The sequence below is a fragment of the Vigna radiata genome, chromosome 7 (assembly GCF_000741045.1).
Source record: "Vigna radiata var. radiata cultivar VC1973A chromosome 7, Vradiata_ver6, whole genome shotgun sequence".
Lineage (NCBI taxonomy): Eukaryota > Viridiplantae > Streptophyta > Magnoliopsida > Fabales > Fabaceae > Vigna > Vigna radiata.
In genome coordinates this window covers 46,669,920-46,691,176 of record NC_028357.1, presented here as the reverse complement: position 1 = coordinate 46,691,176, position 21,257 = coordinate 46,669,920, and the positions used below count along the sequence as shown (strand labels likewise).

Here is a 21,257-nt window from a genome sequence, read left to right as displayed (position 1 = left end):
TGCTTTTTTTTCTTTTCAGTCAGTGGATTTGAGTTTTAGCATCATCTTATTAATACTTTTCCTTCTTCCCGTCAACTCAATCTTGTGAATGGTATGAAACAGGTGTTTGTTTCGAATTTCTACAAAATATATATAATCGTATCTTTTATATTTTCGTTTGAATTATATAACTGAATTTTATAAAAATTAACAAACAGACCGAATGATAAAATCACACAACGAAAGCCTGTTAAAAGAAAGACGATAAATAGAAAAAAAAAAGAATTAATAAAAGAATTATTGTAAAAAAAATAGACAAAATAAATAGAAAAAAATGAGTAATAAAATTGGTTATTGGCGAATGCCCAGGCAGTGAAATTGGGTCTATTTGTTTGTACATGGGAATGAAAGAAAAGAAAGTGTATCCCATAAAAATGGTTGTTAAAGGGTTACATCAAAAGTGGGTCAACTCCTACTGTAGCCATGCATGGTAAAGATAGGATTTTATAGATAGTGACTCACTCATTCTCTCCCACCACACTCTCTCTCTCTCTCTCTCTCTCATCCCAACAAACATTTTTTCTCTCCAACCGCATTTTTTCTCACCCAACCAAACCTCCAGTTAGTATGCAATAACTCTCTCGCTACTCACCAACTGCAACCACACAAAAAACAAACTTAACTGTCGACCATAGTCAGAGCACCAAAAAACATAACCTCTTTTCAACCTTACCTTATGATAAATAACAAAGTAGTTCCCTATAAAATCTTTTTCACTTGAACGGTGCAAATATGATTGAAGAATTGTGACCCCCAAAACCAAATGAGTTTGATAAGGCTGCCTTGATATCCAGTCTCTCTTTCTTTGAGCCAACAAGCACTTTGGCATCCTTTGTTTTTCATTTCACCAAATTAGATCATTTTATTATAAACAATTTCACAACACAATTTTAAGCAAAAAGGTTATTGCAATAGGTTAACACATACCACTCCTGTATCTGGGTTTTCTAGGTTGATATTCGGATGAACCCACCCTGTCCTAATTGCCTGCATTGAGGAAAAAATAAAGCTTTTAAATATACTTAGTGTTGAAAACTGAGCTACTACACAAGTGATTACTAGTTTTAACCTGTACTGTGGCTACAGCTTCCACACCGCCAGCTGCCCCTAGTAGATGACCAATCATGGATTTTGTAGAATTCACTTTTAACTGTATTTTGATAAATAACAGCGTTAATAAAGACAGGAAATCATAATTACCTTTCAATTGGCTACAATGAGAACGATAACAATAATATCATGTAAAAGGAAATGTTTAATTACTAATTTGGTCCGTATATTTGCTCAACTTTTATATTTTCATTCCTTCACTTGAAACTTACATGTTGTAGTCCCTACCCAATTCATTTTAGTCCCTATAGTACAAAATCATAGGGACTAAAACAGATTAAAGGTTTAAGGTTAGATTAAAAAGTTATAAGAACTACATGAGTAACTACCAAAACGCAACCTACCTCGGGGTTTTGACCAAAACAATGTATTAGAGCTTGGTACTCTTTAAGATCTCCAGCTGGTGTGGATGTGGCATGTGCATTTATGTAATTCACATCCTCTTTTGATACTCCAGACTGAGCTAATGCCTTTTCAATGCAAAGTATAACACCGGCCCCTGTTTAAGATCGAACAAATAAAACATAAGTGCAATCATAAGTCTCGAATAATCTGTGCAGGGACACAACTAGGTAGGATCATTTATTCTAAGAAAAAATCATAATTATTTAGAAGGTATATCAACATGACCTTAAAATGCTAAACTTAACTCCGGAACCATAAAGAAAATGAGGCAGGATACATTTAATCTTTCACTATTCTGGAATTGTCATGATAAGAGTGAGTATTTACATTCAAAGTTTGGAGATGATACGATGACAGATTAATGACCGTTTTAATCGTTCTGAGATTTTGTAACAATAGAAATGAATACCATAATTTATAAAAGATGAATCTTAATACAGAAAATCATACATACACTTATTTTCTTCAAAACATGAGTTACAAGAATATAGATACAGTGGTCACTGCAAACTGCGATTAGACACCAAATGACAAATGATAGTCACTTTCAATCAGCTAGCTACAAACTTCAGTAATGCCATTCACGGACTAAAAATACAAACAGCAGAAAGGAAGGGAAACTGCATCTATGGGCAACAAACCATATTCATTACCACTTCCACTCCCTCCTTTTTTTAGAGCAACACATGAAAAAACAGAACACCACCAGATTCACATTTAAAGCATTAATTTTAAATAATTCAAACTGAAATGCTTCAGAATTAGCAGTTTAGGCATCCATACGAGTGGAAGTGCCGAAACATAGAATGAATCCATAAAAGCTAGCCTAAGGATATATACATATACAGAGCTTCAAGCTTTTATACTATTATATTCATAAAATAACTCGCATCAGTTAAGCAAGAGTATTTCAACTAAGGGAAACATCTACATTGTGTGTGAACTCTTTATGAAAACACGTGTGAGCAAGTTTTTTATCATAAAGATTATATGAATACAGAGATCTTTAAGCATTTAACGTTTTACCATCAGGACGTGGCTCAGTCACATGATATGCATCACAGGTGAAACTTCCACCAAGGAATTCAGCATATATGTTTGCACCTCTTTTCTGCAATGTAAGAAAAAAAATTATTCACAAAATGGTGATAGATGCGTGTAATTTCTATTAATATGGACGTCAAATAAAGATTGATAGAGAATTAGTAGTAGGATTGGTAATGACAAGTTTAAAGAACATTCCTAACAAAAGGTAAATCCTAATACAAAGAATAGCTTGTTTTGTAGTCAAATTATTATCACCCATTAGTACTACCTTAGCATGCTCCAGTTCTTCTAAGAGCAAAACTCCTGCCCCTTCTCCCATGACAAATCCATCACGGTTCTGTGAAATCATAACCACATGTGGATGGTCAGTAACAAAAGTGCGCAACAAGAAAAGCATAAGCACTCATACACAAACTCCAAGAACACATTTTTTTTAAAAAGAAAAGGATATTCAACCCATTCTCTATATATCATAATTGGAAAAAAGTAGTCTGGTAAAAACTATAGAGGGCAATGAATCCTCATTGGTTATAAAGCTGTCTGATCTCATCATTTTTGCATGTTTGAAATGGTGATTCCCTTGAATAAACCGTGTGCTGAACTAGGAAGCAAAAACATGACAATTAATAAAAATCAGACATAACAACTATAAAATCAGCATAAATTAGAAATATTAAATTACAAAAGATGGCTGTCGTTTTCAAATTAAAAAATCATTATAGACAATAGTACAATGTTAAACTCCATCAAATTATTATGATATTTCAATTGTACTGTAATAAAAGTATAAAAATAAAAGAAAAAAATAAAACTAAAAAACAAAATTAAAGTGTCCATGCTGTTTCTGACAAAGCTTCAGCACAACTCAGCTATTGTTTAGAAGTGTTAGTACTTCTTAGCAGCCAAACACAATGCAATCAATTTCATTTTATTTTATTTTGCAATCCAAGGTTCCATCGATGAACTCATGAACCGTTGCAATGTTACAACAGTTTTCTTAAAGTTAGAGTATTACAATGTCCCAAGGGCGTGAAGCTTTGGTAGGATCGGTATTCCTCTGTGAGAGTGCCCTGCAGGCCACAAAGCCTCCCAAACCTGCACCAATATTGCTGGATTAATATTGCATTCATGGCAAAAAAGTTTCACACGAGCCATGAAAGAAAGAGTAACAAAATAGTACCAATTGGTATAATAGCAGCATCTGAGCCACCACAGAGCATCACATCCTGCAGACAAATTTCATGTTTACTAAATTTGTTAACACCTTTTGACATAATGAGAGCATCATTAAACCACCTTTTTTGTCAAAAAAAAAAGTTAAGAGAAAATATGGGAGATCTAAAATAGCAAAATACTTACAGCTTCACCCCTAATGATATGGTTTGCTGCATTCAATATACAAAAGTTACTGGTAGCACAAGCAGTAGAAATAGAATAATTAGGGCCCATCCATCCCTGCAATCCATAAAAAAAATCATTCCTTGAAAGCTTTGGATAATGTGAACGTAAAAAAGAGCAAGCCTATGGCGAAAAAGTGTCAAGCCAATGCGCCCAAAGATCTTTTAAACAGACCAGATCCATAGCAAGCATGGCAGAACCCATATTTGTTGTTGCAAAAGGTACGCAAAAAGGATTCATCTTCTTATATGAGATTCGTAAAGCTTCAATGGCATCGTTGAAAACCTGTTAATACACAAAACCAGCAGGGGTCACAATGTCTTAAAGATGCTATGATGCTTCTACATAAAAATCATACTATTGAATTTACAAAAGTAAATTATTATCCAGTATTGAATCTCAACCTTCATGCCACCCATTGCCGAGCCAATCAGAACTCCACACTTTTCTTTATTTAACTGATCCATTAAGTCTTCAGTAATTCCAGCATCAACCAAGGCTTTTTTACCAGCTGTCAGCATATAGAGCATAAATTTATCCATTCGCTTTGAAAGCTTTGGTGCTACCCAGCCATCAGTTGAGAAAGATTTGATTTCACCAGCAATCCTCTGCACACAGATAATATTTGAGAACAAAATCTACAGGAGGCAACAGCAATACAATTTGAGTAAAATGCAACCTACTGTGGGATATTCTGCACAATCAAATGTTTCAATCTCGCTTATGCCACTAACACCATCGAGCAAATTATTGTAGAAGATATCTGGATCATGCCCAAGTGGTGTAACCACTCCCAATCCTGTCACAACTACTCGCCTTTGCTTCGTATGAGGTTTTTTTATTGTTGTGACCTCTTGGGCAGGTTGCAAAGCTACAGCCATTGTTTTACCTTGAAATTCACAATTCCAATGGCTTAGGTCACCGCTCAACAATTATAAGATGACATATGAATCATGGGACATAAACTAATGTTCAGAATTTGGATCCCTTCTATATACATCACCACAACTTTGGAGTTCAAAATCACCAGTAAGTGCCTACCATTCAAGAAAGTGGATGTCTACCACTTGAAAATATGTATCTTCTAATTGTCAAGAAACCTTAAACCCTAAAGGTGCATATGAATGTTTGGCAGGAAATACAACTACCAGCAAAGAATAAATACTGGTTAGGTTTTAAGGGAACTGTGATATAAAAATGTCATGAAACATCATCATATAGAAGCAGGCCTAAATTTCCATCCACTGTTTAGAACTTTTAAATAAGAATAATAATAAAAGAGATGCTGAACAAGCCCATCCCTATATACATCAGCATAGACATAAACATGTCCAAACTCGAGGGGGTTAAAACTACAAAAGAACAAGTGGCCAAACCATTTGCCATGCAGTTTCTCCCAAAAATTCATTTATTTTCCATTCATACCATAATAAGAAAGACTCGTTCATTGTCCCCTTGTGTTTTAACATACCAAAACCAATATCATAAAGGCATTAGTTAAAAACACGTCATAATGTTTTGTTTCACTCATAAGCATGGAAAGAGCCCAAAGAAAAACATAGCCAAAGAGGTGCCCATACATGGGGCGATACTTTCAACTTTCGGCACATGAACACTTCACCGCAAGTGGCATTTCAGGAAAAAGAAAAAAGAAAAAAGAAAACGAAAAAACCCATAACTGCCTAGTCATATTTAAAGTAATACTTCGTTACACAAACAAACACACACGATGAACAATCTCCATGAAATTGCAATGACAATAAAAATCATAATTACGAGATTGATTAATTAATCAATAAGTAAAGAAAAATGGAGAATGGTTTTCACGCGTGCCCGTACGAAAAATACTAGAGGCAAATTAGTGAAGTGACGCGAGAGTATCCAGTGCTAACCTAACCAAATAATTTCCCTCAACCAACGAAGCAACAGAAGCAGGTACCAAACAACCTTCGAAAATTAAACCGAATCAAATAAGCCAACAGCCCACTTAATTAAAAAAAAAACAAAAACAAAGATCCATAACCAAAACACAAACTGAAACAAACAATAAAAAAAAATTAAGAACACAGGGTTGAGTTGAAGAAAGCAGAGCCAGATTCAACGTTAAAGATTGAGGAAAGAATCAAGAATCTGAGAAATCGCGATAAAATCCAAAGGCAAGATTTGAATAAAAATGAAATACCAGAATGAGCGGATCCAGAAAGAGAGGAAACGTTGAATTGGGAAGTGCGGGACTTCTTGGAGGAGCGGAACATTGCGTTAGGGGTTCTGCTGCGGTCGGCGTCGCACGTGACTGACATGCAAGCCGCGACGAGCCACGTGCAGAGGGAGGAGGTGGTGGTCGAAGCCATCAACGAAATCCAACGGTTACGTGTGGTCGCGAAAGAAGGAACGAACAAGTGAGGCTAATCAACAATAATAACAACAATAGCAGCAAGTGGAAACGACGAAACACGCATACACATCAAACTCAAGTAACGCGTCGTTTTGATTTCAAAGGGATTTATTACTGTTTATATTATTGTTATTATTGAGATTGAGATTGAGACTGAGACTGAAGAGAAGAAGCTCCAGTGTTCACAAAATGCATTTCCGTCTCTCTCTCTCTCTCTCTCTCTCTCTCTCTCTTCAATACTGAGTTTCTGCAATCTCAGTTCTTTCTGCTCCCTCCTCTAATACTCCTTCTCTCTCTAATGTCACTCACAAATCTAAATTATAATAATCACTTTTTTTAAGTCTCACTATTTCCTTCTCTATATTCAAATAACCTTCTTAAAACAAATTCCGTCCATAATAATACACTTTCATAAACCCTAATAATAACATTCTTTTTCTTTTTTTTAATTTCATTTTATCGAATAAGGAATTATTAAATGAGAAGGGAATCTTACCAAAATTGATAGTTTTCAATCTATTTTAAGTAATAAAAAATAATGTTATTATTATATTTGGTGAATTTAAAATAAAATTGCGTAATGTTTTACTCGTTTGTGATTGGTGCTGGTTAAGCTGTGATTGGATTCGTATTTGGTCTGGAATATGCTGGAGAGTGGATTGAAGTGGCGTTATTTACAAATGAAAACGAAATCTGCTTTTTTATTTAAAGGGTTTTATTTTTTAAAATTATCTTCAATAATTTTTATTTTTTATTTTTAAATAATTAATATTAGTTTAATTAATGTATAATTAATATTATTATGTATGGAGCATGGTGGAGTGGAATAGATGACCTAAAAACTGTATGGACAGAAGTCCTTACCGTCCCTAGTGAGGGGTTTCCGTAGAATCTTACATCGTTTTAGAAATAAAATATAAATAAAACAAACTCAATTTTCTAAATTCCATTAATTTTTTTCATTATTTTTCTTCGACTATTACTTTCTACTTCCGCATCTCTCATTCTTCTCTCACCGCCCAATAATTCTTTGACTATATATTACACTCATTTAAATCAATCAAACTTTTCATTTTCTATTTATTCCTTTAAATATGTGAACCATATTACATCGACACTTTTATACACTATATTCAATTTCCATTTCTTTCAAATATTACTCTGTATAATTTAATAAACATTATTATAAAATTTAGAGAAAAAAAAACATAAATTTGTGTGTAATCTCAAAAACTCATAAAAAATGTCAATATATTTATTCTATTTTTTTTTTCTTATACGCATTATACAAATACATGCAATTATGTGTATGTATACGTCATACATAATAAAATCATTTTATGTTTCCACATACATTAATAAATACCTTTATTTTCACAATATATTGGATGAGAACAGCGTTTAGACCTATGTTTTATTAATTTTGAAGACTAAGGGATCACATAAAATATTTTGTAAAAGATAAATATTAAATAAGTCTCGCCAAAAACAATTGTTTGATTCCGATAAAAATATATTATTTGACTTCAATAACTAAATGTAGGTAGAATAGTATTGCAAAATTCACTCCAATAATTTCTCGCTTTCTTGTGACTTTTTATCTTAATTAATTTATATGATAAAAAGTATTAAATAACATAGAATATTATAGAAGTAAAGAATATTAACTCAAATATTGAGTATTACAGCATAACCCAATCCAACTAAATTATCGAGTATGAATTAGTTCTTATCCACATAAATTGTCACATTATTTAATAATATAATGTACTCACACATTTATTATGATTGATTTTCTTCTAAAGAAAAAAACAACAATATTCATTTTTTTTTTTCACTCAAGTTATGAACAATAACTTGAGCAATATGATGATATGTCACTTAAGAGTTATTACAATGTTAGAGTCAACATTTGTAATTAATTATCGCGATTGCGTTAAGAGACTAAAAATGTTATAATAAATTTTTTACTCGTCAATCTTTACATGCAAATATTTATACATAGACATGAAAACAACTTAATTCAAAATCATCTAAACAAAATAAAAGGGATCTTATTCTAAATGAATTCTAATTAATAACTTCTCTTTTATTTTCTCTTGAAACTAAATCTTAAAAATAATCAAAAAATCTAAAAAAATAAAGAAATTTTAACTTCAAAGAAATAATAATTTGTGTAAAATAAATTTAAATGGCTAAATTTTCCGATTTATTAACTTTTTAACTTAACTAATAAAATATTTTTATTTTATCATATTTAAACAAGTGATAATACCAAATTATTGTCTCCATCATTGGAGTTCCTCACGTATTTAAATAACTTAAAGAAATGAACATGCATTTGCCATGTAAAACCCACAAGCAAGTATAATTCTTTTACTTATAATATACGTACTTCCAAAAATATGGAAGAAGGAAATTAATTGCTTTCTTGTTATACATTACTATATAGCTAAATGTCGCATCACATAGTTCTCATATTCGACTTTCCACGTTCCTTGTTATAAAAATATTGTAGTACAATATAATTAATTTAAATAACCCCAATTCAATCAAATATAAAAGAAAAGTTTTTTTATTTTGCATTTAATAAATTATACATATTCAATCGGTTGGAGAAACTAAAAAGATTTTTTTTTCTAGTTAAATTATATCTTGAATTTTTATAGTATTTTAATTTATACGCAGTATTGTATCATGCAATAAGTAATATTGTAAATACTATATTATAATATTACTTGACACTTTTGCCTACATTAAACATAAGAAAACATTAAATCAAAATAATATTTGAAACCAAAATTTATAATTATTTAATAACTTTTTTTCAAAATTGTAATTTTAATAGAATCAATTTAGTTAATAATATAATTAAGTGGGTATTAATGAAGTTGAAAATCTATTTTATAATATCCCTTCTCTATGAATTGTTATTAATATCAACAATACACATTATTAATATTGACATTTCTCATAACTTAATTAAAAAATTATATTGTGAATTAGAAGAGAATCTATACAATATCTTCATAATAACTTCAATTGAGTTGTGGATTGTGAAAGACGTTTACTTTTGACATCAATCAAAGTAAAAAGAAAATATGAAAACTCAATTTCCCCAATAAAACTTAATATTTTTATGTGGTAAATCATTCATTCTTGTCCACAGGAAATTTTATTTTTATCCTGCACCCAAACCTTTATGTCCGATATTTTTTAATAAGTTGAGCCCATCTTTTATATTTGAAGAGAGAGAAAATATATTTGAATGTATTTATATAAAAGTTTAGAAAATTGTATTTTTATAGATAGATGATATTATGTTTAAAATGGTTAAACTTAATTATTTTAATATTAAAAAGTTAAAATAGAAGTAAAAGTCTTATACATGTTATCTTTAAGAAACATTTTTCTACAGTTTTTATTTTATTTTATTTTTAGGTTTTCTCACTCCACATTTATTTATTTATTTGAGATCACTAAAGTGATATTTGTGAACTCTTCACTTATATCCAATCAATTCTTTTAATAAGATGAGTTAGTTTTCTACCATATTTTTTTTGTTTATATATTTTTTTTCGTGTGTGAGTTATACTAACTTGCATATAGTATTTAAATTTTTTATAAGGTTTTTATTGATCAATGATCATAATAGTATGTCTTAATTATGTTTGTGTTGTTCTAGGTATACACATAGCATCCTGTTATCTTGAAAGGAATTCGATACTCTTTGAGTTGTTTTATAATCAACGACATTTTCATTAAAGCCTTAATTTGTTGTTTTATTCTTCCATCTTCATTTATTTTCAACTTCATTCCTCAATCTTAACAATTCAAAGTACTTGACTAAAATTACTAAGTTAGAACCAAGACAGGAAAGTGATATAGAGCTCAATGTTTGTTAATGTCAGTTTGGTGCAAATTTCAAACATCTCACAATATACCAAAAGATATGTAGATTTGTAGATGTTAATATTGGTTGTTTTTTGTTCTTCACATATGTATTATGAACATGATCAAACAATTGAAATCTCATATCATTAACTTAACTTATTTTGTCAATCACGTCGTTTAAAAATTTACATCAATATATTACGCTAATGTTTTTTGACGTTGTTTAGTTAATCTAATGACATAGATTCCATTGTTCCAGTTTTTCAAAATTAAAGATATAGTTAAAAAAAAAAAAACTAAGAGACTAATTTTGGAATTGAAACAAAAATAAAAAATAAAGACATATAAAATAATTAAATCATAAATAATGATAAATTCATATTAAAGTACCTTATTTAATTCAAACATAAATCTCATATTTTACTTGTCATAATGACGCATAATTTAGTCAAGTTTGATAGGTTTAGCTTATTTTACTTTCTCTAACACACTGACATATTAAGTCTACATAAATTATATTGCCGCAATTTGTTTAAAATTTTGGAGGATTGAATAGAGATTTTATTTTTGCTTATATGTATTCTTACTATTCGTTTTCCTTTATTACAATTAAAATTAACATTATATTTAAGTGCGTGTAATTTCAATTATAATTTTTTTATGGGCACGAGATCATGTATAAATATTAATATATTTTTTTTATCAGACTACAGTTTTATAAACTAATACTAGTCTATTATTTTCTTTATTTCTATTTTGCTTCATCACTTATGATTGTCTAGTTTGTTTGATATTATTGTTATTTATTTTTTGTTAATTTCATATTAAATATGAAAAAATATAACTTTTTTTTTTTTAATTTACTCATGGGTCATTATATAGTTATTAGTTTATTAGTGGTTCGTTTCCAGAAAAAATAAAACAACACATAAACCAAAATTTGAGTGAAGACACTAAATGCATCATGATTTAGATTAAGAGGTACGAAAACAAATAGTTAAATTAAAATCGTTATCATACTAATCTAAACCACTTTAAATTAATTTTAGTTGATTAGGTTGAAGTCAACTTCACATTAAATTTATTTTAATTGATTGGATTGAAATCGAATTCGCAATTAAATTATAAATCTTTATTATACATGAACTAGTATTTAACAAAATTAAAATAGGTATTCTCACAATACATTAATTAATAATGAATTTGATGTTTTAGAATGTATTATAAATTTTTAAATATATTAATATTAATGTATTTTAAAAGTTCAATTAAAGAACAGTGAAGAAAAAACTTAATACAGAATCAACACTCATCGTCGTTACCATGGAGTTTACATTACATGAAAATTGTTTCCAAATATTGACAACAACATAAAGCCCTGTGCAATCTTAGAGTCAAATTTAATTAATATTTAGTTGAAAAAAATATATGAAAGGTGGGAAACTATATTTATTTTTGTAGTTGAGAAGGATAGAAAACACATGTTATGAAAATGATTCACAACTTGCTATTAATTCGTCAATAATGATATCATTAAATTATAAATGCTTTCTGGTTGGCTTCCACATCTCCATTTGTCCCTTTCCGTTCTTTCTCAGAAAAAATAAACAGACTCAACACGTGACACATATCAAGTTACACGTGCGATTTAAATATTTGAAAAAGTCACTTGATTTTTAATTATTAACTTCCCAAGAAATTGACCTCAACTTTATTAAGTCTTAAATTTATATAATTGATTTGGGAAGATTGAATGAATGTATCTGAGAATAAAATTTGTGAAAATTAATATAAGAATTGATAAACGAGATAAATAAATAAATGATTTAATTAATAAAAATTAAAGATTATTAAAATATTTTTAGTGGTAAAAGTAATATGAAATGATAATTGTTAATAAAGTTAAATATGTTTTTAGTTTCTTGAGTATCAAACATTTTTTATTCAGTTTAATTTTCAAACTTTGTTTCATTTTTATTTGTTTCTAATGAAATTGTCAAATTTAGTCATGGAATACCAATGCTATTAACTTTTGCATAATCTGACTAACGACGTGATACGTTTCATGTCATGTGTACTTTCTCAGCATAATTTTTCTCATCTGTCAGCATAAAGACTAAACTCAAAAACAGTGGACAGTTGAGGAATTTGTTAGAAAAGAAGAAAGAATGAAACATTGTATTTCTTATTCCATGATAAAGAGACAGTACAATTGATATATATAATTGTTCAGAGCAATATAAAAAGGAATATGAGTATAAAAATATATGAACATAAATGCATAGATATGAATAGAGAATAAAATAATTCTAATATCCCCCTCAAGCTGCAACATATATATTCATGATGCGCAGCTTGAACAAGATTGAAATTGTGTTGGATGGAAAGCTTTAGTAGGAATGCCAACGACACAACCACCAGGTACCAAATTCACCAGTGTTTTGATTAGAAAACAACAAGTCAAGGAAAAAGAATAATTCAAGAACACTGGATTAAGCAAGAGAAGATTCAAGAAGAGGAAGAAAATTCAAGAATACGAAGATTCAATAACAAGAAGTAAGAATTTAAGAAGAAAAATATTCAAGAAGATGAAGAATAAGAAAAATTCAAAAAAAAATTAAAGAATTTATCAGGAACAGTTCAAGAAGATGATTAAAGATTTAAGAAAAATAATTGAAAAAGATGCTTCATAAAAAGAAAGATTTAAGAAGAATTCAAGAAGAAAAAAATCGAATAAAAAAATTCAAGAAAAAATTCAATAAAAATAAGAGATTTTTAGGGGCTGAAGTCAAGACACTGGTGAACCGAGGGGTGAAGGTTTGGTGCATCAGTGGCACAAGTGGCGGAGACGACGTCCGGAGATGACAGCCGGAGACGGTGGGCGAAGATGACGGTCGGAGATGGTGGCCAGAGATGACGACCGGAGATGGTGGCCGGTGGTGAGCGGCGGCGGACAGCAACACCGGATAGATGCGAGACAGAAACTAGAGATTGTCCATTGAAGCATAAATGCACGGTTTGAAAAAGAAACTTTTAGGGGCTGCCGGTCGATCGCCCACAAACAACAAAGACAGCGAAAGCTGATCAGACAAGCAATGATACCATGTTAGAAAAGAAGAAATAATGAAATATTATATTTCTTATCCCAGGATAAAGAGAAAGTACAATTGATATATATAATTGTTCAGAACAGTATAAAAAAGAAATATGAATATAAAAATATATGAACATAAATACATAAATATGAATAAAAAATAAAATAATTCTAATAGAATTAAAAATATATTTAATCTTTTTAATATTGTATATAATTATAATAATAATAATAATATCCGTGTACAGGATGATAGCCTCAAGCTTCAACTTGTTATTAGAATTAGTTATGTTAGATTTAAGTAATTTTTTTATAACATACTAATTATTAAATAAAATAAATAATTATAAATGTCACGTTATAAGAAAATAGTTTCCCTTGTATAAAAAAAAAGTGTCATATACCGCGGAATACTAAATGTAAATTTCCATTAACTTAATTACTACCATATATTTTTCATGACATATGCCATTTAACCACATTGTTTTAATACGTGTGCGGAGAAAATCATAATAAAAATGCAAATTAACATAAAGTATGAACAGGTTTTTCAAAAAAAAATATGTTTAAATACAAAATACGACTTCAACTTTTTTTTACTTCAAATATAAAATTAGTTTTGATAAGTTTGGAAGAAAGCGTGAATGACATTAAAGTTTATAATATATATATATATATATATATATATATATATATATATATATATTAATAAATTCTATAACATAAAATCATGTAAAAGACTTACAGATGAAAATGAATAAATAAAGAAAAGGAGTCCAAGAAATATATTCTTTTACAAATTTTATCTCTAATGTATGAAAGCATGAAAATCGATTAAATATTATATTTTTTTACAAATTACATAAATTTATATATTTTTTATGAAAATTACACCAACACATCAGACACACCAATAAAATTATTGATGAGTAAAAACTCTTAAAAAAATTTAAATGCTATATGCGATACTAGATGATCTACATGTTAGATGATTAATATTTAATTTAATATAATTATCACTAATTATTTTTTATATTAAATTACTTTTATAACTAACATCAAAATTGTAATATTTTATTTTTATCAAGTATAATATTTTCTTAATTTATTATATTCATCACATTATATACAAATTTTCATAAATTTTTATTTCAAATTTATTTAAATCATATGGTCTTTCTCTTAATCCAAACAATTTTATCTTCAAAAATAAAAGGTAGTTATTAAAAATCCTGATTGGTCCACGTGTACTAGAGAAGTTATTAGTTTTTATTTTATTTTTAATTTTAAAAAATAACTACCTTTTATTTTATTTTTTATTTTAAAAAACAACTACCTTCTAAAAAAATAATGGTTTAGGGTTTATGGTTTATAGAATCCGTTTGGGTTTATAGAACCTGTCTGGGTTTATAGAAGCGGTCTGAGTTTATAAAACTGTTTGAGTTTATAAAATTCGTCTGGATTTATAAAACTCTGAATTTATAGAACCTGTCTGGGTTTATAAAACCATCTGGGTTTATAAAACTCGTGAGTTAACAAAACAACTATCTTTTATTTATTTTTTTTATTTTAAAAAACAATTACCTTTTAAAAAATATATAATAAAAGCTAATAATTTATCTTGTGCACGTGGACCGATCATAATTTTTAATAACTACTTTTTATTTTTTTATTTTAAATTAAATTTTAAAATTATTAAAATACCCTTGGATTTAAAGTTGTTTTTTTTTTTCAATAAGAACATTTTTGTAACCTAAAACTTGGTACATTTTGCTAAAAAGTACCAACTAAAAAACTATTTTATATATATATATATATATATATATATATATATATATATATATATATATATATATATATTATGTATATTAAAATAAACAAGAGCTGAGTTTTATTTTTAATATAATTGCAAAAAGATTGAGCGATGTTAAATGTGTAATTTTATTTAAGTTTTACTTATGTCTATCAATGGATCAATTAAATGCTTAACTTGACATTCTGGTATGGAAATCAATTAAATGCTTTATTTATATTTAAGAAAAAAGTAGTTAAATTGAAATATATTTTTCTGAAGAAGGATATAACTATTTTTAAAGCAAACTCATTCTTTATTCATAATATAATTTTATCAATCTAAAACCTAAAAATAATTTATTTTTTAATCTATGTGCATACTATTAAAAATAAGAAGAATGTAATAATAAGAAGAAAGGGGTTGGTGGAGAGGTTGAACGAGAGAAGTCAGAACAGGTAAGCCAAACGGAAGAGTTATTTCCCATATCACACGAACAACACTGCCTCATAATTCCACCTTACCCTTGCAACCAACAAACATCCCCATTGTCTAAGAAAGACAACATGAAATGCAACTACCCTTTCTCCTAAATCTTTATGCTACTTTTTTTTCTCTCTGCTGGAAAACCAACCCTCAACTTCCATCTTTACAAGTATTATTATATATGTAATAACTTTTCTTAGATGGATATAAATTATCCCTATAACTTTTCTTACAAACTATTTAATACCAAATTAATATATTATAATTAAAATTATCTAAAAATCTTAATAATAACATTATCTTGGAATTCGTGTACATGCATCTTTTAAAGGATCATATATTATTTTTAAATTTCACGTTGTGAACATCCTTTACTCAAGGACTTCAATGCTAAAATAATATTACAAAAGTTAAAAATTAATACTAATAATAAGGGATGAATTAATAAATTCATAAAAAATATTACAAATTATTAAATACAATTACCAACCATGCTTTTTTAGTCGTATAAAAATTATCTCTTAATCTCTTTTAACTCAATATATCACAATTCACGCCAACATAGCATTAGCTAATTAGTTTGTCCTTTTATTGACAAATGAAATATACTACTTTTGTTAGTAAGTAATATTATTTTATACTTATAATTATACATATGTGTAATATATCATACAATGAGTTAATATGAGTTATTGTTAACACGACAATAATAGAATATCATAGAGATACTGTAGTGGAATTATGAGAAGTGATGATTATTGTCCCTCAAATGTCATATTATTATTTCAAGCATCTACATGATAAAGTATATATATGTGTGTGACATATATATTTTTATTAAAAAAGGAAACAACAAAAACAAAGGAAGAATGATAATGAGAAGGATATAACGATTTTTATTATCCTCTATCCATCGCCTACTTTCAATATTAATTAATTATTTTTAAAACATGATACTATATGAATATATTATTGTTTCTTTAATATTAAATATTTTTTTAAAAATTATAATTATACAAATTTCAAAATAGAGTACCAAATAATTTTTTATGACAACCAAAACATTTACAAATGATAATTAAACAAAGTTAATAAAATTATAAAATAAATTTTACGAAGTTATAAAAAATATTTTAAATGTCTCTTTACTTTTTTTAATAAATTATAATAAAATCTATTTTTCGTAACACTTATAAAAATTATATTACAGCATTTAAATGAAAATGTAAAAATAATAAAGATTAAACTAATAACAACTACAATTTAGCATAAATATTTTATCTTTAGAACTTCAGTCTATGTTGGATGGTAATAAATAATATTCATACTAGTATTGTAGTAAATGAAATATCTTTATATAATTGTGGTGATAAGATTATACTTATGATAATGAGTTAAAAAATAAAAATAAAAATATAAAACTCATGAAAACAGTAATCTACACTGTAAAAGTAAACAATAAATGAAAATATTAAAAATATCAAACGTGTGTCTAAGAAACAGTTTCATACACTACTGAACAAAATCAAACAAAGAAAAAAAAAAGTGTAATTAAGGGTGTTATAAAACGGAAAACACAATTGAGATATCAGAAATTTTCTTAGAATTTTTTAAAAGTCAATCTAATTAAACTGTTGAGAGATAATGAAAATTATTTTGTTAAAAAAATTCTTCAATTGGAAAAAAAATTAAGAATAAAAAATATAAGTTGTTTATATTACATAATAAATGAATAGTTTATTCAATTTATCATTTGAAATTGTGAGTCAAACATTTTCATATCAAAAAATAAATAATAAAAAATAATAATAAACAACTAATTAAATATAATGACAAGACATAATTTGAACATAAAAATACAAAATTAGATGTAAATGAATTTCACAAATAAAAAATAACTCAAACCATTATAAGGGAAAAGGAAAAAATGTGTAGAAAAAGAAAAAAATATATTATAAAACTAAAAATTAATAAAGTTATATATATATATATATATATATATAAATTCTTTAAGTTATCTAATAAATTATAGGTACCAATTTAAATAAGAACGAGATGTTACTAAAGAATACTGGAAAACAGAATAAATATGTTTATTCTCATTTCCATACTCAATATTAAATAATGATAATAATAAAATAAAAAATGCAATGTAAATGAAAACTTACTCAAACAAATGTTTCTAATAAAAGAACAATCAACTATTTATATTTCAAACTCAATTAGAATATGATTTCATTTTTCATTAATTTTAAACAAATTTCATAATACTTCTAAAAAGATAACTCGTAGTTTATATTTTAATCTGCATATATTTGGATGGAGAACTATATCTCTTTTAATAATTATATTTGATTTAATATAAATTAGTCTATATAATACGAAAAGAGCAATCTACAACAAAACTCTGTTTAAAGTATCTCGAAATAGTATATAATCTTTTTTCTAAAGCAATGTTTATGGTAAGACTAATGGAATAATAATTTTTAAAATAATTTAAAGCTAGTTTAATATATATTTGATATAATATTTTCTCAAACATTAAACATGTTTGAGTAAACTACTTTATAATCATTCATAAACAAAGAAGAGAGATTAAAATTGTTTTTTTTAATTAAAATTAACGTGTACATTAGTTCATATAAAGAGATATTCACATAGTTATCTAAATTTTTATTTTTGATGGATAGATAATGGATAGAAAATAAGTAAAGAAAATTAAAAGAAACTACATTTTTCCATGTTTGGTTTTGGTTAGAAAGTAAAAAAAAAAAAAAAAAAAAGTAACATCCAATCCATACAAAGAAATATCTTAAATATTATTAATTATTTTATCCTATCCATTTCTGTAATTACTAATACATGGTTAAAGAACATTTTTAATAAAACACTAACTATATTGGAAACACGAAAAAAATAGTAATTATTTATTTAAATTAAAACACATAAACCATGCTTCAAAACATCAACTCCATCTTCCTTTTAAATATTTATCAAGTACTTTAAGAATTTTCATTATTATTTACTTCTTGGACAAGGTAAACATATTATGTACTCAGGAACCAATTGTTCTTAAATATATGATTAAATTTAGTACAATTTCTAAATCTTATTCTAATTTATAATTAAATCTATAAATTAATAAAATTATTCTCTCGTATATTTTTCATCTACAACCATATACAATGGATATTTATTTTACGAACACATTTCATACTTATATACTTAATTATATCTTAAACCTTAAAACTATTATCTTATGACATCTAGAACAGTACAAATATAGTAGAAATAAATTAATATTACAATTACATCTTTTTCTCTTTCATTTAAATCTGCATTTTATCAAAAATAATTTTCAATTTATCTATAAGTTAGTTTTATCAAGATTAAATTTTAGCATTTAAAATACTTGTAAAAATAATGTATTTGTCGCATCATTTTAGGACCAATTTGGGTAGAAGTCATTTTCCTTAAAAGCATTAGTTATTTTGAAAACAAGTTTATACATAGTACAATTAGAGAAAATTGCTTAACTACTGAGACTATGGGAAACACTTCTCATTTATTTGGACCTAACTCACCTAACCAAAGTAATTAGTTTATTATAAGCTTAATCTTAACCAACTTCAATATCTATAATCTATTTAATTAGGAACACTAAGTAAGGTTGTACTTTTATTAATGCTTTTACAAATTAAAACCAGATACTAAAGATAATTAAATATAAACACGAACAAGTGATTCATTTTTTACAGCATGCTCTATCTTGCTAAAAACTATTACCACAATTAAAGTGTTAATTTAAAAAAATTATCATACACTCATAATTTTGGCTTATTCATACAGATTTTCATTAGTTTAATGGAATTATAAATTCAAACTTTGTTGTCTTTGTTAATACAATACATAAAAACGACGTGTGATAAGAAAGTAACAGTAAAACATGTTTATTAGAAAAGTGTTATTATATTAAGATCAGAAACGTCATGTAACATCATTTGATGCAATTTTTTCACATAATGTGTTTGTTCCAAACACAATTTCTGAATGAAAATCTCCGTTTTATATATGGGTTTGTTAATTGAAAGCCTATTGGGCTGGGTCAGCCCGTATTCTTTTAAGATATCCGAATTCTCAGAGGCAGATGTTATTTACACCTCCATGTGTTACAAGTCTACCTCTATTTTTGGTATTTTATTTCAATAAGACTTTTTTTAAAGTAGTTTTTCGGAATATTAATTTTCTATAAAATATTATGAAAATTAATTTCCAAAACATTAAAAAAATTTAACATTCCTGAATTTTTTCCGTTTTTTAAACTTTTTTTAACATCATTGAAATTTATTTTCCGAAATGTTCTAGAAAAAATAACATTCTAAAAGAGTAAAAAAAAATGAAATTATTTGGTGGAATGTTAAATATATTTGAAAAAAAAAAAACATTTTTCGTAATTCTAATAACACTTTAAGAGAAATTTTTTTCGCAATGTTAAAATATCTTCGAGAGAATACTTTTTGAAATGTTGAATCTGCTTAACATTCTTTTAAAACATTTTTTAAGGAATCTCAAGGTAGAATGCACGAGGTAGGAAGTGTTTTCAGAAACCCATGATAATTATTTTAAAATCAGGAGGGTCTTGATTTTAAATTTTTAAAAAAACAATATAGTCTTTTTAATTTATTGGTATTAATATTTTTTTACATATTAAACAATATTTTATATTAATATTTAAATTAGAATGTATTAAAAAGTATAAATAACTCAAATATATATTTAAAATATCGTTTAACAGATAACATAAAATTACTATAGTTTGATAAAAATAATTATATATGTTTATTTTTTAAGTTTGGGAGCTTGACATTGTCCTTGACGTATGGGAACAATATACATTCGAGACCAACCATCTCTCCACCAAATCGTATTACATTCTAATGACACACTTGAATTTTTAATGCAATAAAATATATTGTATCTGAAATCTACATCAATTTAACTGAATCACTGATTTATATTTCTAATCTGGTTTAAATTTACATTTAAATTAAATTAAAATGCATAACATTTTGTTTCTATAAAATGAAGATTAAACTTGATACTATTGTTTATGATAAATTTAAATTAAGTGTTACTTGAATTAATTTAAATATGATAACAAATTTTCCACTCACCTCATTTTACAAGAGTAACATAGTCACAAAACTTATGCTGTCTCTTTTTTTCTCTTTTTTTTTTCTTTATTACCAACTTTTATAACTAAGATAGTGATAAAAAATCACATATTAATTAAAGCTAAAATAAATTTTCAGTAATATCATTTTTGAATACAAATTTCAATTTATTTCAACATTATTTTAATCTAAAAATGTTATAAAAGAATACATTATTTATTTTGAATTGAGCTTATTCGTAATTAATAAAAGTTTGATGTGTTGTTGTATGTGTGATTCATTGATTTGTTGGATAGTGGTACACGAAAGCAACAGATATTGAGATGGAGAGAGCATGCATGTGAATCCAAAGAGTGATATTGATTATTGAAGTTGCACTTAAAAAGGTTATATCTACGTTATTCTTTACACTTCTACATTCAG

The 21,257-nt window shown here is 26.9% G+C and overlaps 1 protein-coding gene across 1 annotated transcript; it reads right to left on the bottom strand.

The window, feature by feature from the left end:
- Positions 1-300: 300 nt before the first annotated feature.
- Positions 301-6,685, bottom strand: LOC106768583 (3-oxoacyl-[acyl-carrier-protein] synthase II, chloroplastic). The gene is made up of 14 exons (XM_014653813.2): positions 6,182-6,685; positions 4,683-4,888; positions 4,404-4,607; positions 4,174-4,284; positions 3,961-4,056; positions 3,782-3,827; positions 3,617-3,696; positions 2,870-2,938; positions 2,581-2,665; positions 1,494-1,648; positions 1,109-1,189; positions 967-1,026; positions 713-869; positions 301-634 (listed from the first exon to the last, which is right to left on the bottom strand). Exons 1-13 carry the CDS (start codon positions 6,348-6,350, stop codon positions 753-755), a joined length of 1,479 nt encoding a protein of 492 aa, XP_014509299.1. The 5' UTR covers positions 6,351-6,685; the 3' UTR covers positions 301-634; positions 713-752.
- Between the last annotated feature and the right edge of the window lie 14,572 nt (positions 6,686-21,257).